At 43.4% G+C, this 27,879-nt stretch overlaps 1 protein-coding gene across 1 annotated transcript; it reads left to right on the top strand.

Annotated features, from left to right (window-relative positions):
- The first annotated feature begins 1,142 nt into the window (after positions 1–1,142).
- On the top strand, positions 1,143–17,293 carry PARD6B (par-6 family cell polarity regulator beta). The gene is made up of 3 exons (XM_055304148.1): positions 1,143–1,457; positions 5,831–6,053; positions 14,117–17,293. The coding sequence occupies exons 1-3, from the start codon at positions 1,392–1,394 to the stop codon at positions 14,938–14,940; spliced, it is 1,113 nt and encodes a 370-aa protein (XP_055160123.1). The 5' UTR covers positions 1,143–1,391; the 3' UTR covers positions 14,941–17,293.
- The last annotated feature ends 10,586 nt before the right edge of the window (positions 17,294–27,879 follow it).

Here is a 27,879-nt window from a genome sequence, read left to right as displayed (position 1 = left end):
CACCTCCACACACGCCAGCACCCCCAGGTCAGGCCGGCCCCTCTGCAGGGGGGTGGGGGCACTGGAGGGTCTCCTCCTCACTTCCCTGGCGCGGCCAATACTGTTTTAAACAGCCTCCCTGCGAGGAGAAACCGGGCTCTGGGGCATTTAAAACAGAGGGTTGTCTTTTATCAAGGACGGAGTTCTGTCGCCCCACGGAGAAAAGAACATTATCCAGAGGCTGCCGTTGGTGGAAACAGCCAACGGCGAAGAAACGGCTGGAGGAGGGAGAAGACTTCACGAGCAGAGCCTAACGCAAGCCCTGAAGGCCGATCCCGAAGTCCTGCGCGGGGCCATCCATCCTGGGCCTCCGCCCACTTCCCCTGCCTCGCGGCGCCCTCTCGACCCCCTGGGACCCACGGACGAAACCGAGCCCGCGGAGCCCCGATGCTCTGCCCTGGTAACTGTTGCAGAGGCGGGAAAACTTTTATTTTGTAGCCAGAGTTGCAGACGGACTCCTGAAGCGCCCAGCTCTGCAAGCTGCAGCCTCTGCAAGCTGCAGCAGCACCCCAAAGCGGACTGCGGCGGGGGCGGGCGCGAAGCCAGCCGCCCCCCGCGCCCCAGGGCCTCGCGGGGCAGCGCGGTCCCACCCCCAGCCCGGCGCGCCCTCGCCCGACCCGGCCCGCAGGCGCGCGCCTGCGCTTGCGCAAAACGCACCCGCCCCAGCGCCTCTCCAGGTGCGCTCGCGCTTCCGGCCGGCCTTCCCGAGGCGGAAACGCCAGAGCCCGCGCATGCGCCTTCCAGCTCTCCTGCTAGGTCCGGGGAGCGGGGCCCAAGGCTTCAGGTGATCCCGCCCCTCCCTCGCGGCGCGGGACCAATCGCGAGGCGGTAGGCGGGATCTTCGCGAAGGCGGCCCGCCCACACGCTTCGCGAGGCGGGTTTCGATTGGCTGGCGGCGCGGGCGCAGGTGCGCGCTTCCTATTGGGTGTGGGCGGAGCGCGAGCCGCCGAGGCTGCTGCCGAGGCTGCAGGTGAGCGCGCGCGCGCCGCGGCTCCCTCCCGGGCTCGGGTGCGCGCGCGCGGGCCGGCGGGGGAGGCGGCCGGGAGCGAGCTCGCGGCGCCCGTCGCCTCTGCTCCGCCCCCTTCGCCGTCGCGGCCGCCGCCGAGGCCCGGAGGGAGGGAGTCGCGTCCCCGCCCGCCGCGCAGCCAGTCGGACCCTCGGTCCCGCCGCGAGCAGCCAGCCGAGCGGAGCTCCGCGCCGAGAAGCCGAGTCGCGGCCGCCGCTCTGCAGGTGCCGGTGCGGAGGCGCCCGGGCCGCAGCCGCGTCCCCGGCCCCGGCCCGCCGGCCGCGACTCCCTGCGCTCCCGAGGGGCGGCCCGGCCGCAGGAGGCCGCCGCGGGGCCCGGCCTCAGCATGAACCGCAGCCACCGGCACGGGGCGGGCAGCGGCTGCCTGGGCACCATGGAGGTGAAGAGCAAGGTGCGCGGGCCCGGGGCCGGCGGGGGCGGGGGCGGGGGCTGCCGGCGGGGGCTGCCCGCTGGCTGCAGCGGCGGGGCGTGCGGGGCTGCCCGGTGCACTCGCCGAGAAGCGGGCGAGGGTGGGGCCTTGCGCTTGCTCCTGGCCCAGGTGGGAAGGCCCGCGGAGCCCTTGCCTCCTGGGGTCTCAGCCCCGGTCGGGGATGCAGGCGTCTGAGCGCAGTGTGGGCGAAGGCTTTGGGGACGTTGTAGCTCCCGGCCTGTGAGTAGCAGGTATTCGAAACACGCGTGGTCACAAAATGTTACCCCTTCCCGTGGTCCAGGGGTGCATCGAGCGGTGAGAGGGAGAGCCCAGGGCCCTGAAGAGCCCTTTGAAAGTTAGCTTTGCTTCCTGCTAGGGATTTTTCCAGCACTCCCTTTGGTATGCGTCCTGTTTATAAGAATTAACACTATCGCCTTTCGTTTGAGTAGCCCTTTACAGTTTGAGGCTGGATGCTCTCTTCATTCCATCGTGCTGCCTTTTCACATCAGGTGTTTTCCTTCCTGACCGACGGTATGCCAGCCTGCTGAAAATTCCGTCCATATCCACTGAATTCCTAAATTGCAAGGCTCCCCGAGCAGGGGAGTCTGTAGGGATTAGTTAGAGAATGCTTTCCAAAGGGGGTTTTGAGCTGGAATTTGAAGGTGATCGGCAACCACAGCAGCATTTTCAGCAAGCATTTTGTGAGTTGCAGAGCCAGAGGAGCTCAGATAATCCAGTTTGATTCTCTTGAGAAAACGGAGGGGTCAGAAAGGTTATGACTTCGCCAGGCTCTGCTTTTATGACAAAACCTGGAAGGCTTTTTACAGATAACTCCTAGACTCTGTAGAACAAACGTGTTTTTGAGAACATTAAAAACAGTTAAGAAAACCAAGGCGCAAGAATGGGAGAACAGTGCGAGCACATCAGCTTCAAAAATAACGAAACACCATTGAGTGTAAGACTACAGAGGCCAAATCCAAAATCTGGGAGTGGTTTTGAGTGAAGTGGAGTAAGAAAAGCTCCCCGGAGCCTGGGGGTGGAATGGTTTTATCTAGAGCTGATAAGCAAAGTTCTCTGAGTTGCTGGGAACTGAGATCTTCACATCAAGAGTATCTACATTCATTTTGAACATCGTTTGAAAATGTTATTTGTGACCTCTGGAGCAGGATAGGCAAGTGGGTTCACAGAAACCGTTCTGCTTAATAAGAATAGAAATGTAATTATAGCAATTTAAGGACTGTGGTTTTTCTTTCCTGTGCCCTGCACGGAATCACCAGAGCAAATTGAAGGGACATGGCTTGAGCTAAGGGTTAAGATGACTCCAAATATACAGGATTTTTCCTCGAGCGGTATAGCAGCGGTAGTGGTTCTGTGCCCACTGGTTGAACTTTCTCAGGCATTTCTGCCATAAATCTAGTTTGCGTCTGTGGGGGTTGAGGTTAAGAAAAGAAAAACACTTATGATATTGCATAATCTTAAAATTCAGTTTGTGGTCCTAATCTTGGTAACAAGTCTTTAACTTTTTCTCGTAGGAAAAAAGTGAGTAGAGATTCTAGGTGCACCGATAAATACAATCAAATGGTAATTTATCTCCCGGACTAGAAACCTGGAGCACTTTTGGGACTGGAATTTCAGGCTTTCTGCCCTTTCTCTTCTCCCAACTGACCTGTGAATCTTTCCCACACTTACATCTATACTACACGTTGTATGTTTGAGCTGCCATGCTGCACTGGTAGTGAACCATGTCTCTTAAATAGAATCAAGGCATTCTGAGGACCTGCACCAAATGAGGTGTGGTTCCTCTTGTTGTTCTAGATCTTGCTGAATAGACACAATATTAGATACTGTTTTTAGCATCTGTGACACTGTTTTAAATAGATATTGTTGAGACATTTATTTTTAGTGGATTAAATGAAACACTTGTCATCTTTATCACTTAAAAAGTATTTAGACAGATGTTTGAAACAGTATTTCTCTTTGTCCCTGCCTTGGTGATATCACAGCTTTTTTCAAAACTGATTGTCGGGAAGTTGTAACCACAGCCAGGTAACGTGCAGATCCACATTTCAAGATCTCTTTTTCTTCTGCATAGAAAACAGTGTCAACTGTATCGTCTGAGCAGAGCTGGGGAAGTTCTTAATAATGAAGGTGAAAAAAAAATGAAAAAAAAATAATGAGGGTGATATCCCTCAGTAACCTTGGAACAGTCTTTGGGCCGTACATTTTCTACTTATTATTCATAGGCAAACAGTATTAAAATTAACTTTGCATTTCTCGAATGTACCAACAGATGCTGGGAGAAGGCCACATCCTGGGTGGCCAGGACAAACTAGACTGGCCTAAAGAGTTATAAATGGTTCATGTAGTGAAAAGTTGTTGACTCGGTCTTAATTTTATCTCTTAGTATTTTTCTTCATGTAGTAAAACGTTCTCTCAATCCTATTGTTTCTCTGCAAGAAGCATAACAGTTTCTCGTTTGGTTTTGTTTTCTGCTAACATTTGCAAAAGGGCACATCTGCTATGAAGCCATACAGTTTTTCATTGTTTTTATCATAACCTATAAGGAAGAGAAAAACATGTTGAGCAAAGGATTTTCACCCAAAAGCTTTAACAAAGACGCTGGAGCCCTGCGATGTTCAATTGTTAGATGTTAACTTTCATTCACGTACCTGGAGAAGTGATAAACCCTGGCATGAATCAGAAAGCACTAGGAGCTTTGCATTGTGATACCAGAATAAAGAACATGAAGGAGAAACTGTGACTTTTGATAACATCATAAGACTAGCTCTGATATGAAGGGTGTTGCCGAGTTTTTATTTACTTTGAAACATGAAGGTGTGACTAAACTTTTTGAGAGTTTTAGGTATGAGTCACCTTGTGTTCTTGACAAATGTTGATGTTTATTTTCAGGAATGTGTTTTGGAAACTTTTATTTATTAGAAGTAAGAGGTGGTTTTAGCGAGGTTTTAATTTAATACTAATGAGTAATATTAGTACTGATGAACTTCTTCAGTGTAACAGATACAGTGACTCCAGCTATGTCATAGGTCCTTGCGAAGATGAATTAACACATTTGTAACCTGCTCAAATTATCCTGATGGGGACTTTCTCTGCATGATGCTTAAGGCTGTGTTAGTACTACATCACGTTAGGATACATTAGTATTTCTTGTTAATAGTAGGTATTTAGAGGAAAAATGATTTCAGTGGTTGAACACATTTGGCAAACATTTGTTTAAAATTAAAAAAAAAAAAAAAAACCTAACTGTAGGACCAAACTGAATCTTTAATATTTAGTTTCCACAGTGATTCCTAAGAGTGTGATTATAGGTTTGTAGCATTTTCTAAACTTTTGTGACTGGGACACTTTTAGAGGAAGGCTGATTAACCTTACCTAGGTTTCCACATGGAGGAAATGCCACGCTGGGCCCATAGTAAGTCATAGATCCTGTTTATCAGGGACCAGATGAAGCCAGTCCTGAGTGCTGAATAACAGCCACTTTAATAAGCTGGCATTTGGAGAGCAGAGGTGTGATTCTAGGGTAAGAATCAGAATTGGGCATGATAGAGGTGTTTCTCTGGTCCCTTAATACCTCTCTGATGTCTTTGTCCTCTTTATGCACTCATGAGTGAGCTCCTGCTGCTGGCCTGAGCCTTTCCATCTGTAGGGCTCAGACACTATGCCAAGCACATAAACACTTATTGCGTTAATTGGATGGTTGTAGGGTATATATTTTATGTATTAATGAAGCTTCTTTTTTCCGGCGTTCTCATATGGAAGATGCTCCTTATCTCTAGACCTATTTCTTATATGATACACCTCCCGTGTGTATTGTACCTTATTAATGCCAAGAAGTTCAAAGTCCCTTTTTTATATGTTGTTATTAATTTTTGCCACTTCATATGAAATCATAATCCCTTTTATAGAGGAAGAAATTTAGGTGCTTTTTGCTAATAGCCAAAATAAAGATTTGGTCACAGCGTTTTTACCCCATGGCCTGAGTGGGAAGACGACTGCTGTCAGGATCTGGACTTCAGACAGGGTTTGAGCTGAGTCACTCTTGCAGGACAGTCCCCAGTGAGGCCCGGGTACCCCAGGGATTGAGTGGAGCCTGCATCTCTTGAAGGGAATGCCCTTCAGAGACGTAGCAGTTAGAGGCACATTCCTGTATCTCTCTTATGCTGTTTTATCTCCAGATAATGAGATTTCTGATAATAGACTGTGTCACTGCAACTATCTTTTTTATTAAGGTAAATGGTATGGCTGTTAATTTGCCTATGGAATGCATTTTCAGATTGGGTCCTGTTACTCTTGCTTTGCTTTGTTGTTAATTAATATGTTTATTGTATTTGTAGTTTGGAGCTGAATTTCGTCGGTTTTCACTGGAAAGATCAAAACCTGGAAAATTTGAGGAGTTTTATGGATTACTGCAACATGTTCATAAGATACCCAATGTTGACGTTTTAGTAGGCTATGCAGACATCCATGGAGACTTACTACCTATAAATAATGATGATAATTATCACAAAGCTGTTTCAACGGCCAATCCACTGCTTAGGATTTTTATACAAAAAAAGGGTAAGTACCCCTGGGTAAAAAAATTGTTTTAGAAATAAAAGTACTTTATTTTCCTCATTGATAGGATATGCATTGAATCCTCTACTTTGTTGAATAGAATTTTGTCCATTCCAGAAAGATAGACTATGACTTTGAAATCAGAGAAAGATTCCAGTTTTTTGGTGGCAGCCAACTTTCAAGTGCTGTATTTGCCACTTGATAGATAACCTGTCACAAATAAAGTTGGTTAATTATCTGGAAAATTAGATAGCAGGTCATTATTTTGGAGGAATGTAAACGCTGATACTAATCTTGCAAAAGAACATTTGAAATAACCATTCTGTATGACAAGCATTTTCAAAAGTATTTTGAGTTTCATAACTTTTTTTTTTTTTTTTTAACTTTGTGGCCTTCTCTGTGTCTGTATCTGCCTGCCCCTACGTAGACCTGATGTGTGCCATTTATTTCTTTTTTCTTTGGTAAGCAAAGAGGTTTAGAAAGCCCAAGTGACAGCAGCAAGCTCAGTATTGGTGGGATAATGAAAGCCTTACCATGTTTATAAACCAACCCAGAAAGCAGTTTGAGAGAATGGGTAGGAATTAACCTTGAAGGTGAAACTTTATTTCCAATCAGTTGATAAGTCTTGGACCACTCCCAGGGCTTTGAAATTCCACTGATTATGTAGCTTCGTGTTTCTGGGTTTGGAGGAACTAAAGTCCACCAACAAAATAAACCTCCAACGGTAACATGTCCATATCACTTGACTATTTACAAAGTACTTAGAAACACAAATTAATTTTCCCAGAGACCCCTGAGGTGGATTTCATAGATACTTAACAATGGCGTGGTACAATTAGCGTGTTAATCTAGGGAGATTGATTTGTTTTTTGGGGGGTTGAGTTGGAATGAGCAGTGGTCTTAAGAGGAGAGAACAAGGAGCTGGCGGTGAAGGGATAGCTCAGAAGCTGCCCCAGTGGAGGAGGCAAGTGACGAAGTAGGAGTGTCAGATAAAGAGGGCTTATCTGATAATCTGAGAGTCACTGTGCTCTCCGCTGTGCTCCCCACTGGAGGGCAGGGAGTTGAAGAGGAGTCCCATAGCTTTCTGGGTCTGGGTCTTATGGCTGGGATGGTGCCATAAACAAACAATTTGGAAGAGGGAGATTAACTTGGAAAGAAAATGGGTTTGGTTTTAGGATATTTAGGCCGGTGAGTTTTAACCACTGCACATCTGGAAATGGTAGACAGGAAACTTGGATCAAAATCTAGAGCCCTGGGCAGCCCTGGTGGCGCAGCGGGTTTAGCACCGCCTGCAGCCCAGGGTGTGATCCTGGAGACCCGGGATTGAGTCCCACATCGGGCTTCCTGCATGGAGCCTGCTTCTCCCTCTGCCTGTGTCACTGCCTCTCTCTCACTCTCTCTGACTGAATGAATAAATAAATCTTTAAAAAAAAAAAAATCTAGAGCCCCTTGAGGTGCCTTGGTGGCCCAGTGGGGTAAGCAGCTGCCTTAGGCTTAGGTCATGATTCCTGAGTCCCAGGATCCAGCCCCACATTGGGCTCCCTGCTGAGCAGGGAGCCCACTTCAGCCTCTGCCTGCCAGACCCCTGCTTGTGTTCTCTCTCTCTCTCTCTTTCTCTGTCAAATAAGTAAATAAAATCTGTATTTAAAAAAAAAAAATCTAGAGGCCCAGTCAGGGAAGACTGAAAATCTGTGGAAAAGTGATAGTTGAAATTCTCAGGAGATAAGGCCTCACAGGGATGAAGACCAGGGATAGACTGTGTATAGACTGTTGGAGACACCATCAGTAGAGAAGAGAAGATAAAGCATTCAAGTGAAACTTGTCATTTCAAGGAGAATAATGTCAATAACTATTGATAAGTAGGCCATTCTTGTTAGCAATAACTTTCATTAAAAACTTCACTGCTGTTTGGAAGGTGTATTCAAATGTGGAGTGACTATTTTTAAACTACTGCCATCTGACAAAATTGTGTTGGATTATCCTTTTTGTTAGATGATAGTTGTATTATCCCCCTATATGTTTCTATTACTGGCGTTGTAACACTTAATGATTGTGGGATTAATCCTCACATCTGTTAAGGATGGTTATGTTCTTCTGTTTGCATTTTAGATACATTTACATGTGAACAGAAGTTTTCTATGTCCTAGAAATAAATGTACAATATAGTAAACAGCCCTTAGAATTTGATTTAGAAGGGGGCGCCTGAGTGGCTCATTGGGTTAAGTGTCCGATTCTTGGTTTTGGCTCGGGTCATGATTTAGGGTTGTGACGTTGAGCCTGGTTCAGCTTTGCACTGGGTGTGGAGAGCCTGCTTAGGATTCTCTCTCCCTCTCCCCCTCCCTTCCCTCTTAAAAAAAAAAGTTTTATTTAGAAATAGGCAGTGCATTCAACAGCATTTTTATTTTTAAGAATATAAATGTAATACAAGTATGACTTAAGGAAAGCATAAAAGTAAGCTGGTCAAGTTATTCCTGTTTAATGCCCATCCCCCTACCCCCAGCTGCTTCCCACAGCATCCAGAATAAACCCTTCCTGCTTTGGACTTCACAACGTCATCCTTCTCCATTCCCCCACTCCCTCATTGTAGCTGACCAGGCTGGCTGGCTTGCTTTCTCAAACTGGGAAAGGTTGTTGCTGTGCCTCTGCGTTTGTGCTTGCTTTTCTCCTTGCTTCTCTGTGGCTTCCTCCTCGTTCTTCAGATGTTACCACAAATAACTTTCTCGGAGGGGTCTCTTTGGACCACCCTAGCCAAAGCCCCCTGACCCTGCAATCTTTATCAGACCTGGAATTACCTCATATATATGAGTTATCTTGTTTATTGTCTGTCTTACAGACTTACATGGCACCCTGTGATTCACAGTGATACTTTTTTTTCTTTTAAAGCTCACCAGATGCTGGGACACCTGGGTGGCTCAGCGGTTGAGCGTCTGCCTTTGGCTCAGGGCATAGTCCTGGGTCTGGGGATCGAGTCCCACATCGGGCTCCCTGCATTGCTTCTCTCTGCCAGTGTCTCTACCTCTCTCTCTCTCTGTCATGAATAAATAAATAAATCTTAAAAAACAAAACAACAGATGCTTGAGCAGAAAGCTGATTTTAGGTAAACTTTAATGGACATTAAATTCAGGAAATTAATATAAAGCATAACATTAAGTATAGTAATATTTTACTACTTAATTACAATACGTTTTCTGTTTTCTTGGCTTGTTGGCTCCAGTTTAGGAATCAACAGGGCAGCAGTTGTATGGCACCAAGTGATTTTTTAAGAAGCAAGCTTTAAAACCATTTTTTAAAGCTTAGATTTTAAATTTTTTTAATTTTAAAATTTAAATTTTAAAGATTGTGATCTTTTAAAATCTGATGCATCTACTAGAAGTTTCTTTGAAGTGAAAGCTCAGAGTTGAATGCATAAACTATATAGTGTGAATTCAAAGATTGTATCATTGCATATCTTGAAAGGTTTTATGTTCCATAAAAAATTATTTATTTATTTACTTATTTATTTTTAAAGATTTCATCTATTTATTCATGAGACACACAGAGGGAGACAGATACAGGCAGAGGGAGAAGCAGACTCCCTGTGGGGAGCCGGATGCAGGACTCGATCCCAGGACCCTGAGATCATGACCTGAACCAAAGGCAGATGCTCAACCTCTGAGCCACCCAGATTCCCCTAAAAGTTTATTTTAAAAGAAAAACTCCCTACTCTAGGGCTATTAACGTGGAAGCAGAAACAAAAGAAAACAAAACTCCTGCTATCTGAAGAGTTTTGTTCACAAAGAGGATTCCCAGATCTTTTGCCACCCCCATCCCCTGTTGGAGTTTAAAGGCTTCCCAGCCAGTCATGGGGTCTGGATGAGCACAGACTCCTCACCAGATCTGATCAGGATTTCCTCACCACAACTTCTTGCTGTGCTAGCACCTGTGTTTGTATGACCTCAGACAAATGCATTTACACCTTGGATTTATTCAAGAGTTGGGGACACTAGAAAGGCCTTACTTGCTTTATGTATTGTCACGCTTAAGACATGGCTTCGTGGCCCAGACACCCTGGCAGGCACTTAGCCCTCTCTGAGAACTGTGCAGTGGACATTAGTTTGTAGGTGTACTTTCAGGTTACTTTTTAATGAATTCAGTTTGATTTAGAAATGCTCTAAGAGATATGCATCTTAATTGTAAGCTGTATTAAGAAGAGTATATGATACTCGTTGCTCACGACAGAAACCTGGGTGTCACCTATGACACATACCTGTTGTTCAGTCTGTCACCAAGCCTATTACAATGGTTCTAATTATTTTGGGGATTTGTTTCCCCATCAGCACTGCCTCTGCTCCAGGCCAGGCACCATCCAAAATGATAGCAGTAACCTCCTATCTTCCCATTGCCCTTAGGCTGAAATCCATAATCCCTGGGGGGGGGGTGGGGGCTTGTCTGCTTGGCCTCTGGCTACCTCTAACTGGGCTCTTGGCTCCTCCTCCTCCCTCCCCTCCTTCTCCCTATTGGATTTCTTTGTCTACTTCATCCTGCCCTTCTCTATATTTGTTAGATCCTACGCCTAGAACATTCTTCCTTCTCTCTACCTGATTAGCTACTGGCTTCTTTTCCGATCTCAGCACAAACGTCAATTCCCTGGAGAAGCCTTGCCTCAGGGATTCCTGGGTGGCTCAGGGCGTGATCATGGAGTCCCGGGATCGAGTCCCACATCGGGCTCCCTGCATGGAGCCTGCTTCTCCCTCTGCCTGTGTCTCTGCCTGTGTCTCTCTCTGGGTCTCTCATGAATAAATAAATAAAATCTTTAAAAAAAGAAGAAGAAGAAGAAGAAGCCTTGCCTCACCCTGCAAGCCAGGTTAGGCTCCTACCCCACTGCTCTTAGCTCCTTTTGTAATAACTTGTTTGTAATTGCTAATTGCCATCTCCTCTTGTCGACTGTAAGTAAGCACCATGAAAGCAAGCACCCACCTTAACTCTTTTGTTTGCTGAATCTGCAGCGTAGGACACAAAGCTTGGCCTCATTGCAATGGTTCTGAAATGTTTGGTGATTGGTTATTCTTATATTAGGAAGGGGAGGGATTTGCTTAGTTTGAATATTGCTTTAGGTGATGTTTAATCCATTTAAAGTTGTCAGATCTAGTTCATTTAACCATTTTGGATTAGAACAAGGGTTGGCAAACAAGGCTTGCTGGTTGTTTTTGTAAATAAAGTTTTCTTGGAACATAGCCACGCTCATTCCTTTATGTATTGGCTATGGCTGGTCTTGAAGCAGCAACTGTATGACCTGTAGTACCTAAAGTACTTACATACAGCTTTTCAGGGGAGAAGGTTGTCAACCTTGGAATAGAAGAATTACAAAAATTACTTCATTCTTCCCTGTCTTCTCACTGAACTTCAAATGGGTCATAATCTTGAACTTTCTTGATGACCCTACCATGAACTGTTACTGTTTTGTTACTGTACAGGGATGATGATGGGGTTTATTTGAGGGTTTGGGTTTTGGTCCCCCCCCCATGTTTGCTTTAACACTGTAGGCTTTTATTTTGTGTATCTGTGCCTACCACTACTAGACCCTGACCCCCCTGCTCTGAATCTGTGACTTGGAACTCTCTGGGAGTTAAGGAATGAGATAACCAGGCTTTTCGGAATTAACTGTTTAAAGAGTAAGAGGTCTAGAGGGAGTGCCCACAAGGTCCCTCTATAAGTAAAGCACAGGACTGTGCTTTCTGCATGTAAGGAAGTGAAACATGCAGTTTGGCTACTCAGAGGCATTCCAAGTGGATCCTTGTTGATTGTAGTCAGCCGAGATTGTGGCTGAGGGACAGGCTTGGGATGAGGGAGGGATTGCTGTATAAGCCTGTATCATGTTCTGTTGCATAAGCCTGGGTTTTTACAGCAGGGAGGTTGCTGTGAACCCGGTTTGCAAACTTTCCATCTTCTTCTCCGCTTAGTGCTTTGATACACAGACTCAGGTAGAAAGTGAACTCCTGGTTCCCTGTGGACAGTCACCTTTACACTTTAACACTCTGCACCCTGGCTTTCTGCCAAAATATTTCTTTTCCCAGTGGCTGGAAACTGATTAGCTAGATGGGAGAACAAAGGTGCCTTTGTACTGGGGCATATTGCTTTTGAGAATTTAGCAGAGAGCATTCAAACAGTCTGGATGCGCTGCCAAATTATGCAGATTTGGGGTGGTTTTCTCTTTTTTTTTCATCGGGTTTCCCATGCAGGCAACTTAATTTTGTTCTCAGTGTGTATGGTCTCGAATTTTCCTTATAAATATTATGTGAGTTTTCTTAATTGTTTTAAAATGAAAACGTATACTTTTGAGAAAACACATTAAGTAGAAGACTACCATTGATAGGCTCTTGGTTAAATGTTGCCAAAAAGATTCTCGTGTCATTGGGTTAATTTCCAAAGCCGAATTATAAATAAATTTGTCTCTGAGAACACAGTGTACATACTTTATAAATGAAGACAGTTATCCCCAGAAGGGAAAAATGCCAAAAATTAAGGTACCCTTAGTCTTGTATGTTTCTCTGCAACTAGCTTTTGAAGAATGTTGAAGAAGCACAAGAAAAAATACCAAAGTTCTCCATACTCAGACACACACCTGACACTTAATACTCGTTTGTACATGAGTAAGGTATTGGCCCACCAAGAAAACTAAGATCCAGTCTTTTCTCTGTATTTTGTACTCTTAATCATTATTTTGTACCCTTAATTTCCTGGTTTAGAGAGGAAAGATGATTATAATTGTCAATAGAGTGTGAGAGTCAAGGGAAAGCATGTAAACTGAACCCTGTCCAACCACAGTTCAGTTTGAGAGTACTGTTGTCTGGAGCAGTAGCTGAGACTAGGGTTTTGAATTAGCTCCTTGTGGGAGGGGGCTTTTGTCTCCTTTGTTCTTATGAAATATATTTTTACCCTTGAAGATTCTGACTTTTAAGTTTCTTCTTTGTTATATTTGAAACATAATTTCAAGTTTTATGCCTGATGATTTCATTTCCTTTTCTACCTCTCATTCTCTGATGAGGTGTTTTGTTTGTAGGTCTTTTCCTGCAGCAGTGTGATTTAAGAATGTGTATCTGGGTTTAGGTGCCCAGTTTTCCCTTAGTTTACATCAGAGATTATAGGCTGCTGGCTGGAAGAATGAATTCAACTCGCAGATGTTATTTGACTCAAACTGGGTTTTGTTGTTATTTAATTGGGTGTCAGCATTTAAAAATGAGAAAATTTTCACTTAAAAAACAAGGCTCCGTGGCAAATTGGATTTGGCCACACAGATTGCTATAGTCAAAGACTGCCAGGAGCAAGGGACCACTGTGCCATTCCAGGAGGCCATGCGCTCCAGTTTGCCAGTCCTCCCACTCTGTGTTGTCTGCGCTGCCGCCACTACCGCCGAGACAGATTCCTTTGCATTTCATTGTTTTTCACACAGTAAAGAAAAAAGTTAAATCTTATACTTCAGCCTCTTTCCAAAGTAAGGAAATGAAAATGAAGAACTCCCCCCAGAAAATTGAGGGAGAACATTTATTTGCAGAAAACCAAAATTCCTAAGTTCTAGATATACATTCATCTAATTACATTGCATACTGTTTCATTTAATTACATTATCTGCCCAGCTAGCCTGTGGTGTAGGTTCGTTCTCTTGATTTACCTTGGGAATCATAAGTGTCCCATTTTAGATCATTTGAGTTGAGTAAGAGATAGCCAGCCTGGAGTTTCTTAAAAAACAAATGAAGGGAAAATACGTTTTAAGCAACTCATTTGAAATGATGTTTCAGAATGCGTTCGTAAGGCTTATCAGAATTTCATTTTCCCCTCAATTTTATTTAATCATCCTTGAGGTTTATCAAATTCAGCATTTGGGATTTTATGACGTGTGTTTGAGAGGGCCCCCTAGTGGTTGCGTGTTGGTTCAGCAGATCTAACTGCTGCACTGTATTTTGATGATTAAAAACAAGCTAATATTTAAATTGTTTATGTACCAACACATGTGAGTTATCCCTTCTATATAGATTCAACTGTGTTTTTACAGCATTTCTGTAATTTTATTTTATTTTATTTTTAAACAGAAGAAGCAGACTACAGTGCCTTTGGTACAGACACACTAATAAAGAAGAAAAATGTTTTGACCAATGTATTACGTCCTGACAACCACAGAAAAAAGCCACATATAGTCATTAGTATGCCCCAAGACTTCAGACCTGTGTCTTCTATCATAGACGTGGATATTCTCCCAGAAACACATCGTAGGGTTCGTCTTTACAAATACGGCACTGAGAAACCTTTAGGATTCTACATCCGGGATGGCTCCAGTGTCAGGGTCACACCGCATGGCTTAGAGAAGGTTCCAGGGATCTTTATATCCAGACTTGTCCCAGGAGGCCTGGCCCAAAGCACAGGACTATTAGCTGTTAATGATGAAGTTTTAGAGGTTAACGGCATAGAAGTTTCAGGGAAGAGTCTTGATCAAGTAACAGACATGATGATCGCAAACAGCCGCAACCTCATCATAACAGTGAGACCAGCAAACCAGAGGAATAATGTTGTTCGGAACAGTCGGACTTCTGGCAGCTCTGGCCAGTCCACGGATAACAGCCTCCTGGGCTATCCCCAGCAGGTAGAACCAAGCTTTGAGCCAGAGGATGAAGACAGTGATGAAGATGACATCATTATTGAAGATAACGGAGTGCCCCAGCAGATTCCTAAAGCTGTTCCTAATACCGAGAGCCTCGAATCGTTAACACAAATAGAACTCAGTTTTGAGTCTGGACAGAATGGTTTTATTCCTTCAAATGAAGTGAGCTTAGCCCCCATAGCAAGTGGCACAAACACAGAAACACGTGCTCCGGATCAAAAACTCTTAGAAGAAGATGGAACAATTATAACACTATGAAACCTTTGTCTGAATGTCTTCGGAGTGAGGACACCATAGGGACTTGTAAATTTGGCTAGTTTAAAGCATATATACCTCTGAACCAGTGACCTGGAGTAGGCATGAGAAAAATAATATTGCAAGCTTAAAATGTTATTAAAATAGTAGTTTGATAATTGTTAATATAAACTTCAGTTTGTCAGAGGTGAGTTTAAGTCAGAAAGGGGCCTTTGCTAATGAAATTATATGCTTTTTGCTATTTTGTCTATAGAGAACTGGATGTTAGAGCACATTTTCAGAACTAGGAGAGGACCAGATCATTTCCGTTCGAAGTGGTTGCATATTTAACCTGCTGTGCAGAGCCCAGTTAGCTTTTTCTTTAAGTATATTTTTTTAAATTCTAATGTGAAGAAATCTGATTCTGTCCTTTGGTATCTTGGCGACCTCAGCTTCTATGTTCCTTGTATTTTATGTTGATTTTCTAATGTCTGTTCCTTTGTTGCTAATTGTTACAAGTAATTTTTTCAAATGTTTTTTTTCTTCTAGTATCTAAGAAATCAAACCAATTGCCTATTTTTGGGAGTTCCCTCCTATGTTATAAAACATTGAAGCCATGTTCCTGAATTAAGAAACTGTAACAGTTGTTCAAGTTCAAAGCATATTCATCCTGTAAGTTTCATATTTACATGCTCATTCCATATGCATGTAACTTAACATGGTAAAAGGCAGTTCCATTCAACGGTGGTAGCACATGAGACTCCTTAATCTCATCCTCATTCCTATCTCATTGGAAATCATTCCTTTTGTTGTTTATGCGTGTTTTGTTGGTGTGCTTTCATACACTTTTAATATATTCAAGTAGTATGAATCATTTTGGATTTTAAAAAATGCACCCAACTTCAGAGATTTTTACACACAGGACAAACTTGTGCACTTTTTTTATATGAGATATTTGGTTTTTCCTTCATGGGATTTCTAGGAACACTGTCTACACTTTATGGAAAAAAATATAGAGTATTCACCTCAGACAGGTAGAGTTTATTGCTGTTAATTTTATGAGGCTATTTATTACTTTCCAACGCATCCACTTAGAACAAGTGAAGGGTAAGGCTGCTAACTTCCATTCCTCACCTGATTCCATTGTACAACGTGCACAAGCACTGCAGTATGCCTGTATATAGAAACCAAGAATAGTGTGAGGTCCATAAGTTCCCTGGGGCTTATGGCTATTTCTCTGAGTTATTTATTAATTAATTTTATGGTAGGGCTAGAATGGGTACCTTTGTAACAGTTGCGTGCTATGGATACAATGAAGAATTAAGCGACTCCGTTTTGAAGGATATTTTCTCTCTATGGTAAAGATACATGAAGAAGTCTTGGACTGAAGGAAGGTCACTTGACTCAGAATACTCCATGTATTTTGCTCATGTTACCACTAAACGGATTATCACTAAACTATTAACTGCACAACACTATGTAACGCAATGTACTTTTTTTTGTTGAATTCACCAAACTCTTCCACTTGTATACCACTATTTTTTGACGGCATTCCAGCCGTAACCTGTGAGTTCTAGAAATTTGACTCTTGAATGGCAAAATGTTAACATGTAGGTTAAATTTCATTTATATTATGAGCGGTGCAGGGGTTCAACCTTTTAAGTAAAAATCCTTTCACACACTACCTCTCTCTCTCTCTCTCTCTCTCTTTTTTTAAACAAAGTTTTAACATCAGAACTCTTCTCTTGGAAAAATACTTCAGGGCTTGACTTTTTGTACCAATTTTAACTATTAAGTACAGATTTGTCTTGTATGTCTTCATGAAAATGTAAATCAAAGCTGCTAGTGCTTTTTATTTTAATTATCCTGCTAAGGGTATATGTCAATGGTGTTTAAAAACTAGATTTCTCATTTAAATTATTGGTGAAATTATTGATTGCTAGACATATTGTAAAACCAATAGATCTTGGTTATGCAGTAAAATGTCAGTTCGTTGGTAGCCTGAATCAGTTATTTCAAGTGTACCTTATTAACAGAGGATTAAGCATAAAATTTTATAGTACTAAATGTCAAGCCTAACTGTGAATTTTGTTCTGTATCTTGAGTAAATATAAGATAATGTTCTCATGAGCTATCAACAAAATATATGTACTTTTGTGAACTATGAATTTTCTAATTAAATTTTACATGCGACATGATTTTTACATGAATGATACTTTGTTTAAACTATCAAATGTCAGTATTTTACTACAATTTTATTATAAAATGTACATTATCACTAAATGAACTTTGATTTTAAAAATCAAATTAGCTTTAGTTGTATATTATTTTTTACAAATAAAAATAGACTTGTATAAAGGCTACTTTCTTGTTTGCAAATATATGAAGTCACCCAACAGATATTTACCGAGCACTCATTATATAAAATGAATAGGAAAGAAAATAAATAAGCAAACAAATAAATAAATAAATGAGTAGGAAGAAAATTGCCAAGTTATAACGACATCCTGGGGCAGCCCTGGTAGCTCAGCGGTTTAGCACCGCCTTCAGCCCAGGGCGTGATGCTGGAGACCCAGGATCGAGTCCCATGTCGGGCTCCCTGCATGGAGCCTGCGTCTCCCTCTGCCTGTGTCTCTGCCTCTCTCTCTCTCTCTCTCTCTCTCTCTCTCTCTGTCTCTCATGAATAAATAAAATCTTGACCAAAAAATGCCTACAACTTTAAAAAAAAAAAAAAAAAAACGACATCCTGGCCTCCTTTTGATTTTTAAAAGATAAACACCAAGTTGTATATACATTGCCGGCAACTGTGAGCATATGATTATCATATAGGAAGATAGCATTTAAAATGTAGTTATTCTGATTGTGTGAGAGATTATGTGTGATATCCATGCAGAGTTATCATTTGCAGTAAGGGGATTTGGAACAAGACTAAAGTCGTTTGTAATGGGAAAGTTTATCTTCTGAGATTCAAATTCACTTAGTTACGTTATTTATTACTACCCTATGTGGCATTGCCTGTACAGATTGGGTTCGGTTTATACTGGACAATGGGAAAGCCCTGAGATAGATCAGACCCTCCTACTGAGCCATTTCTAATCCCAAATTCATCACTGTCATTGGCTTAGCTGATCCCTGCACTAACTGCTAGCCAGGGTGGAGGAGGGATAATCCTTCTAATTCCCTCCCCCAATTTAAAAACAGATTGGCAATCCTCTGAGTAAAAATTCAACATTGTAAAAAAAAAAAAATTCAACATCGTGTACAAAGAACTCTTTACATCATTGATTGGTACAGACTGTTGCATTCAATACCTGGTATTTATCTCTGGGTTTTCAGGGTCCATGAAACAATGGTGTGGAACAAAAGCATCCCTTTCACCCCCTAAAATATGACCTCGATATTGTTTGTATCTTAAATCCCTGCTGCTTCCAAGTTTCTAGTTCTGGGTAAAGAGTTGATTTTGGGTAAAAAAACATGTTTGCAGGAAAAAATTAACCCTCCCCTCTGTATGCCTTAAAGTGCTCGAACTAATGGTTAGCAACAATTGATTGTTTGATTTTCCCATCCTCTGGATTGATGAGAGTTTAACTGGGGGCGATTAAGAGTGTGTCTGCTGGTGATTTGTCAGCTAAGCTTCTAAACAGAGGTTTTGGAGGGCCTTATAGACGTTGAAAGTCTTGACTTTGAAAAAAAAAGGGGGGGGGGAATACCTGGGTGGCTCAGCAGTTTGGCACCTGCCTTGGACCCAGGGCGTGATCCTGGAGTCCCGGAATCGAGTCCCACATCAGGCTCCCTGCATGGAGCCTGCTTCTCCATCTGTCTGTGTCTCTCCCTCTCTCTCATGAATAAATAAATAAAATTAAAAAAAAAAGTCTTGATTTTGTATTTGGGACAGCATATTACTTAGTGATGGTGGCTGTTACCTGTAGGATAGAGCACAGAAACCTGATGCCTCCTATATGTCATTAGGCAGTGTAATTGGGTGGATGTCTGGCTACTAGAAGATATAAAGGAAATTAATTTGTTAGATTTAATAGTTTCAAAGTCCTCAGTATACAGTTTTTAGTTCCCTAAAAGCCATGTAAGATTTAAATAATCTTTAAATCTTAAAAGATCTTTTTCCTAAATCTGTGTATTTTATAAATTGATATTAAAATGCAGTGAAATTTGTGTTTTCTTTACAATCTGTATTTAGTTTTCACATTTTAAGAAGCTCTTCTGGAAAGAGTAACAGTAACAGTGTTCTTCATGTAATAGGAAATCATTATTTTTCTAGTTTATTATAATTAACTAGTTCATCATAATCCCAACGGTTGGATAACAAAGTTACTTAATACAGTATTAGTAAAGGTAACTGAGCTTTTTTTCCAGTTATACAAATACTATGTAAATTCTTCTTATTTAAAAAAAAAAAAGGTAAATTTCTTTTGGCCACCAAGTGTACTTATGTATACTGTACTTTGTTAGAAGAAGTTGAAGCATTTAAAGTAAGAATGACTAATTTATAATCAAACCTTGACACTTTTGAGTGACTATTCTATGGACAGGACAAGTAAGTAGGCATGAACTGAAAGTGTCTCAGGTAAATTGTAACGTGCGTCAACCTATTAAAGATGTTATATATAAAGGCTTTCAAACATTTTCTTTAACCCACAGTAAGAAAAGTGATCCAGGACACAGATGTGTGATGTGTGCATATACACACAAACATAACACATACATGCATATGTGTAATAGCAAGTCACAAAGTGAAACTTTATTACGTGAAAAATGCTCTGCTTTTCTATTCCTTTCTTTAAAATGTTTACTGGGGGGCAGCCCCGGTGGTTCGGCAGTTTGGCGCCGCCTTCAGTCCAGGGCGTGATTCCGGGGACCCGGGATCAAGTCCCACGTCGGGTTCCCTGAGTGGAGCCTGCTTCTCCCTCTGCCTGTGTCTCTGCCCTTCTCTGTGTGTCTCTCTTGAGTAAATAAATTCTTTAAAAAAAATAAAAAGTTTACTGGGACATCCCAAAACAATTTCAGGAGGCACTATTTGAAGAACACTTGTGAAGCACTTTGCTTTCTGCTTGAGAGATTTGCCATAGAAAACACTAGTATTTTCTTCTCAAAAGAGATGGGAGAAGCACTGTGTTGCCCACATGCTTTTAGATTTTGAAATCACTTCAGACGTGAGAAAGAGCTGCATGAAGAGTTTGTCTTATACCTTTCACCCAGATTATACCCACATTTGCTTTATCTCTCTGTAGTTGGTCCTGAAACGTTGGAGAATTGGTTACAGAGATCACTGCCCCTAACCCCCTAAAGACAAGTGCACATTTCCTAAGAACATGGATATTCTCTTACACATTCCTTCATACACGGAAGTTCCTTCATCAGATTTGAACGATGTAACAGTGATAAAATAATATCTAATATACAAGCCATACTAGAATCTCACCAATTGTCCCCCAAATGTCCTTTACAGGAAATTTCCCCTGATCAGGATCCAGCCGAGAACCAGGTATCGCCCCTAGATGTCGATGTGTCATTGCTCTCCTTTCGTCCAAAAACAGTTCCTCAACTTTACTTTGTCTTTCATAATCCTGACATTTTTGAAAAGTAAAACTTTTTTGCAGACTGTCCCTCAATTTGGGTTTGTTTCTTCATAATCAGATTCAAGTTACACCTTTAGGCCAAGAATACCACATATATGATGTTATATCTTCCTTGTACCATGTGAGGAAGCATAGCACGTCAGTTTATTTCAACATGCTGATGCAAAAACAACCTTTAAAAAAATCTAAGTTTTGGGATGCCTGGGTGGCTCAGTGGTTTAGCACCTGCCTTCAGCCCAGGGTGTGATCCTGGAGACCCAGAACTGAGTCCCACATCGGGCTTCCTGTATGGAGCCTGCTTCTCCTTCTGCCTATGTCTCTGCCTCTTTCTGTGTGTCTCTCATAAATAAATTTAAAAATCTTTTAAAAAATTAAATTAAAAAATTTTTAAATTGTTTTTATTTGAGAGAGCTGGGGAAGGAAAAGAGGGAGGGGGACAAGCAGACTTGATGCTGAGCACAGAGCCTGACGCGGGGCTCGATCCCACAACCCTGAGATCACGACCCAAACCAAAACCAAGAGTCAGACCCTTAACTGACTGAGCCATCCAGGGGCCCCAAAACACATTTTTTTAAGATTTTATTTTTATTTATTCATGAGAGACACAGAGAGAGTCAGAGACACAGGTAGAGAGAGAAACAGGCTCCATGCAGGAAGCCTGACATGGGACTCGATCCTGGGTCTCCAGGATCAAGCCCTGGGCTGAAGGCAGCGCTAAACCACTGAGCCACAGGGGCTGCCCCCCAAAACACATTTTTTAATGTTGGTTTTTTTTCGTAATCTCTATACCCAACATGGGACTCGAACTCACAACCCCGAGACTGAGTCGCATGCTCTTCGAACTGAGCCAGCCAGGTTCCCCAAAACACTTGCTAATGGGGGAAGCTGCTTGTGTTCTTAATTTATCCACAATTCTAATTATTCTTAGACTGATAAACACAGACGGGTGTTTAGGAAAGACATCTGTGTCCAACATCCATCTGTTCTACATCTTCCCTCTCCTCTAATTGAAGGAGTGATAGGAACAGTGACGCGGCCTGAGTGTTCCTGAGTGGCATTTGCCTAACTATGTTTCTGGACCCGGAGGATTTTTTTCTGGCACGCTGCCTCCAAGGAAGGAAAACACCCCAGTGAATCCTAGAGCATGTGCACGACCACGCCCGGAGAGTGCTAACTGAAGCTTCTCCTTTGGATTCTGTGGATTATGAATAAAACCAACTCCAACCGCTGAAATACAAAGCTTTATTGGCTCGTAGCTGAAAACCCAAGGCTAGAACTCTTCGGCACAGCTTCTATCCAGCAGTGCTGTCCGGTAAAACTCTCTGCAATGATGGGAATGCCCTATATTTGCTCATTCCAAGCAGTCATCCCTAGCCCACATGTGGCTAGTACATATTTGAGATGTGCTGAATGCAGCAGAGAGGCTGAGTTTTTAAGTTCACGTCATTTACGCGGAGCCACATGGAGCTAGCTGGTGGGTACCGTATTTTACAGCACAGGCTAGGAGCTCTCTCCATTTCTTGCTTGGCTTTGCTCCTTTCCCAGGCAAATGACGCACTTCTGGTGGCAAAAGTGGCCTCCAGCGACTTCAGTGTACATGCTGTCATCTGAGCAGCTCACCCGGAAGGGAGCCTCTCCTCCCCGCTGATCACTACCGGAGCTGACTTTCTCCAGCCCTGGCTGGGTCATGGGTGCAAATCCGACCTCAGTTGTTGGTGGTGGTTCCTCAAAGAAGAATTAGGGAAGGAATCTGGGTGCTGTGAGCACAGCAGTTACCCCTTGCAGCTTCATTTATAAAGCCTTGGGGTATTTGGTTTTTTTTTTATTTTATTTATGATAGTCACAGAGAGAGGGAGAGAGAGGCAGAGACACAGGCAGAGGGAGAAGCAGGCTCCATGCACTGGGAGCCTGATGTGGGATTCGATCCCGGGTCTCCAGGATCGCGCCCTGGGCCAAAGGCAGGCGCCAAACCGCTGCGCCACCCAGGGATCCCGGTATTTGGGTTTTATAAGGGAGAGAGTCAAAAGCAGAAAGTACTTTGCAAAGGTGAATGGGGACAGCAGTCCTCCAGCGAAGGGAACGGTAAAGGTGAAATTCGAATTTGGGGTCTAACAGCAGCAGAGCTGTGAATTTGAAGGACAAATTTAAATCTAATAATGACAGCATCTGGAATTGTGTTTTCAGACACTATGGTTTGAGTTGATTTGATTTAAATCTGATATAAATCTAATATAGAAAGAATACATAAATCCTGTAGAAACTTCCATCAGAAGTGACAGAAACTTCAAATTTTATTATGCTTGAAATATAGTAATGAGAGAATTATGGTCTTAGAGCAATGGGTAAATTCACATGCCCAAGGGGCCAGGGTGGGGCAGGGCAGGTGGGCTGGTACCTCATAGTCCCCTTTTACATGTGTGTGTGCACACACGCGCATACACAACAGAGAAAACACTCCGTAGTTGCCAAGTGGGTATGTGTGGCCCTGCTGTTGCCAGCTCTTTGAATTCTTCAGAATATGCCAGAAAGCCAGAAGTTCACATGAGACTGTCAGGTGTTTTTTTGTTTTTTTTTTTAAATAATATTTATTTATGATAAACACACAGAGAGAGAGAGACAGAGAGACAGAGAGAGAGGGAGAAGCAGGCTCCACGCAGGGAGCCCAAAGTGGGACTTGATCCTGGGTTTCCAGGATCACTCCCCGGGCCGAAGGCAGGCACTGAACCACTGAGCCACCCAGGGATCAGGTTTTTAAAACTATCACGGGACGGGCTGCGGGTTTGCCAGCCCTGTCGCAGAAGGCTCGGCGACCAGACTACCCCTGGCTCTGTTCCCTCCGCTGTCTCCCCATTCCCTTGAAGGTCACGGTGAGGAGTGAAGCAGGTAAGGTGCACAAAGGATCTAGAACAACTCCTGAGGGCTAAGACACACTCAGGCAATGTGAGCTGTTGTGTCCATTTCTCAGGGAGATGGCTGAGGCCCAGAGAATCGGCCGAGTGGGTGGCCCTAGGCAGCCTCCTAGTTCGGTATGAGTCCAGAGTGTGGCCCCAGGACACCAGCATTGGCATCACCTAGGCACGTGTTAGAAATGCAGGTGCTCGGGCCCCCTTAGTTCTACTGGCTAGAACCCCCACTGGGGGGGACCCAGGGTCATGCATTTCAACACCATCTCCCCAGATGCTTCCTGAGCATCTTCAAGTCTGGAGAGCTCTGGAATCCAGCTGCTTCCCTCTCTCCCTCTCCTTCATGCTTAGTAGCACTGTTTTCATGGGCGTGGCTCACACTTCATCTAAAATTCATAAAAATGAGGAAAAGCCTTCATTCCCTCCTGTGCACATTGCACGGTTCGCTCACTTGGCAAAAGAAGCTTCAGGCTGCCGCACCCTCTGCAGAGGATCCCACCTCCTAGGTGAGGACAACCTGCCCTATCAGAACTGCAGTTTTTTTTTTTAATTTTATTTATTTATTTATGATAGTCACAGAGGGAGAGAGAGAGAGAGGCGCAGAGACATAGGCAGAGGGAGAAGCAGGCTCCATGCACCAGGAGCCCGATGTGGGATTCGATCCTGGGTCTCTAGGATCGCGCCCTGGGCCAAAGGCAGGCGCCAAACCGCTGTGCCACCCAGGGATCCCAGAACTGCAGTTTTGATGGAAGGCCCTTAACTCCCCCCACAGACCATTACAGGTGTGCAGAGATGAAGCCTCTGAGAACCCCAGGCTGGACTTCTGTGCTGGGCAACCTGCTGAAAGAAAGGACGAGAAAGGCTGGAATTTGATTCATGATGGGACCCACTGATTGTGTCTGTGCAGCATTCCTTGCCCGTTTGGTGTCCAGCAAAGCACGAATGACAAGGAAATGGCATTCACCTGTTGTTTCTGACTCAGACCTAGAACAGGTTATCCTCCAACAAGACACGGCGCTGTTCTTAGACGACATCGGGGTTCTGTTCCCCGGCCTTCTGCCCCTGCCAGGCGTGCTAGCCCTCAATCTATGAGAGTGAATGAGTTGCAAATCAGGTTTTCTCCAACATTCCCAGAGGCCTTCAGCTGCTGTCTCAGGTATGTACCCGCGGTGACTCAGACAGAAATCTGTATGCTTAGTGACTCAGAAATTAAATCATTAACTTGGTAAATGCCTGCAGAGCGTGGGTAAAGGAAGCCCAGAGAGGGCTCTAGAATGTGGGTCTTCCAGTAATGCCAACAGGATGGCCGCAGGAGGCACAGCAGCGCTGCTGAACCGCTCAGGTGGGCCAGAGACCGACCTTACAATCCCCCGGAGTCAGAAAGAGCCTCTAGTCGGTCACTCGGAGAAGCAACAACCCACGAGGATTATAGAGACTGCATGTGCAGAGACGAAGATCTCATTTGTTTGAATTCCTGGCTTTAGTAAAGCAGAAAAATGCGCAAAAGCCTTCTTGACTTAAAAACACAGACAACTTTGGACTAGTTGATTGCAAGTCTCGTATATGCATGTACACACACACACACACACACACACACACACACACACACCTGGTCTGCCTGAAGGTGAAGTTAAACTTCTGGCACCCACGTACACAGAGGCCCAGACAAGACTGGACTCCAAAGAAACTTGACCCAAAAGTGGCCATCGTCCTCCTCTTCCAGGCCCCCATGGAAGGCAACAGTAAAACCTTGGCAATTCAGTTGTGACACAAGAGGATTTTTCTAGTGAGCTGGCCTGGCCGTCCTTCCTGCACCCTCAGGGTGTCTTGGCCCGCGTTCAGAGGGCCGATGCCCAGTGGGGCTGGCATGTGCCTCCAGCAGCCAAGGGCCAGGGGAAAGGGAGGAACAGGCCAGGACGGGAGGCAGAGCCGCTGGGGAGCTGGCCAAACAGCAAAGAGCTGAATGGGCTGCATCAGCTCCTGACAACTCCTCGAATATCTTTCTCGTCCTTTATCCGGCTGCGTGGATACCAGGGAAACACAAAACCCCACAAAACCCTCAGCCTGGGCACCGCCAAGAATTCGCATACATTCGCCTTCTAAACAGCATGCTAAGTAGAGCAAAACGTTCATGATTTGGGCGGATGACAACACACAAAGGGAGGTCACCTTGAACCCCCCTTCATCAAGCCGTGAAGTCGAGTTGGACCTGCCAAGTCATCTCTTATTTTAATCATGGTTAGAGCGTTTCCTCTCCAGAAGGGCCTGTGTTTGAATGTTGGTGGCCGCCCTAGGAGGGAGGATGGATGACCGGGCTCATACTGCTTGTGCCGTCTTTCCTCTTTTAGCCATGCGAAGACAAATAATGGTTAAGGACGGATGAAATATTTAACAGTGGTCATGCATAATTTATTCCTGAGTGGATGCTCATTTCCAGCCCAGTGGTTGGCTCTCAATTAGGGCTTCTCAGAACATCAAACCACTGTCTCCTTGGCAAATCGACATTCTGCTTATTTTTTACTCCTTTCTTCCTAAGGCTAATTGTTTTCACATTTTTCTTGTGGACGTACTCATTCCTAGATGTCGTTCCCATCAACTGGAAACAAAAGTAAAAATTGAAGGCAAGGGTTTTTTGTAATGTTCATTTCTGGGCCGCGGGGTTTACTCAGAGCGTCTTCTACCCGGGAAGGAGAAAAATGTATTTGTGGATATAGCTATTGCTTATGAGACTTAGTCTAAGGAAGCGAAGTGTCTGCTGAAGTGATAGAGGATTTCAGGAGGAATTGTATTGTATTGTATTTATTTTATTTTATTTTGTAGATTTCATTTACTTGCTTGACAGAGAGGGAGCACCAGCAGGGGAGCAGCAGGCAGAGGGAGAGGGAGAAGCAGGCTCCCGCGGGGACCAAGGAGCCCCACGACCCATGGCTCGATCCCAGGACCCCGGGATCACAGCTTGAGCCCAAGCAGATGCTTAACCAACTGAGCCACCCCAGGGCCCCGGATTTCAGGAGAAGTTTTAGGGGAAAAAGTACATGTATAAAACAGTCACCTCTCCCCAAAATCACTTTGCAGAGATAACCACTCTTAAGTTCTTCAGTACATATGAACATCAATATAAATCACCTAATGTGTATTTTGACAAAAACAGGATCATAGCAACATATAAATTATTCTGTAGTTTGCTTTCTTCGGAGGACAATATATTGTGAATGCTTCTGCTCTGTCAAAATAGTTCTGCATCATTTATAATGGTTTCATCGTATTTCATTGTATAGATGAGCCATCGTTTTTGTAAAACCAATTCTCTATTGTTAACCGCTTTCATTTTTTCTCGATTATAAAGATTTTATTTATGTATTTATTTGAGAGAAAGACAGACGGGGGGGGCGTTGGGGGAGCGCAGGGGGCAGAGGGACAAGCAGACTCCCCGCTGAGCCCCGAGCAGGACACGGGGCTCGATCCCAGGACCCTGAGCCAGAACCAAGAGTCCCAACCGACTGAGCCACCCAGGTGCCCCCATTTTTTCTCAACAGCCTTGTAAATACACTTTTTTGTTCTGTTTGATTATTTCCTTTGGATAAATCTCCAGAAGAGCAATCATCAAGTCAAAGCACATGTTTTTTGGAAAAGGAGAGGACCTGGCTCAAGAAATTTCCACTTTTCTTCCAGAAAAGTTGCTTTCCTTTACATCCTTGCCGGGGTATGTATGTCTTTTTTCCTCCAAAACACCGGATTTGTTGTTCTTATGCTCTGCCTTTTAAGTAGGGGAAAAAAACATTCTGGTATTTTACATTGCAGATCTTTGATTAGTAGGACAAGGGCTTTTTTTTTTTTTAAGTGTTTATGTTTTTTTAAGTAGTTATTTGTATTTATTATCTTATTTATTTGGGAGTTTGCATGGCATTTAACAAGTTGAAGTATTGGCCTTTTTTTGTATTGGGCTTTTTTTTTTTAAGTGTTTATGGTTTGTTTTAAGTAGTTATTTGTATTTATTATCTTCTTTATTTGGGTGTTTGCATGGCATTTAACAAATTGAAGTATTGGCCTTTTTTTTTAAGTAGGCTCCGCACCCAATATGGACCCTGAGATCAAGAGTCACGTGCTCAACCCACTGAGCCAGCCAAGCGCCCCTGACCTTTACTTGATATATAGAAGTGTTTTATATATTCAGGAAGTCAACATTTTGCCTCTCATTTTTTCCTAATTAGTCATTTGCTTCTTACTATGTCTATCCTTGGTTTTTGTATTTACTGCGTAGGAACCTTTTTTAAATTTCCTTTATTGTTTCCTCTTATAATTTCATTCCAATTATATAAATATTTACCCAGATTGTATCCCAAGTGTTATAGCATTTTTTTTTGTTTAAAGATTTTATTTATTTAATTATGAGAGACACAGAGAGAGGCAGAGACACAGGTAGAGGGAGAAGCAGGCTCCATGCAGGGAGTCCAATATGGGACTCG

This window comes from Nyctereutes procyonoides, unplaced genomic scaffold (genome assembly GCF_905146905.1).
Source record: "Nyctereutes procyonoides isolate TBG_1078 unplaced genomic scaffold, NYPRO_anot_genome, whole genome shotgun sequence".
NCBI lineage: Eukaryota > Metazoa > Chordata > Mammalia > Carnivora > Canidae > Nyctereutes > Nyctereutes procyonoides.
Note: the sequence above shows the minus strand (reverse complement) of the source record. Positions and strands in the feature narration are given on the sequence as shown.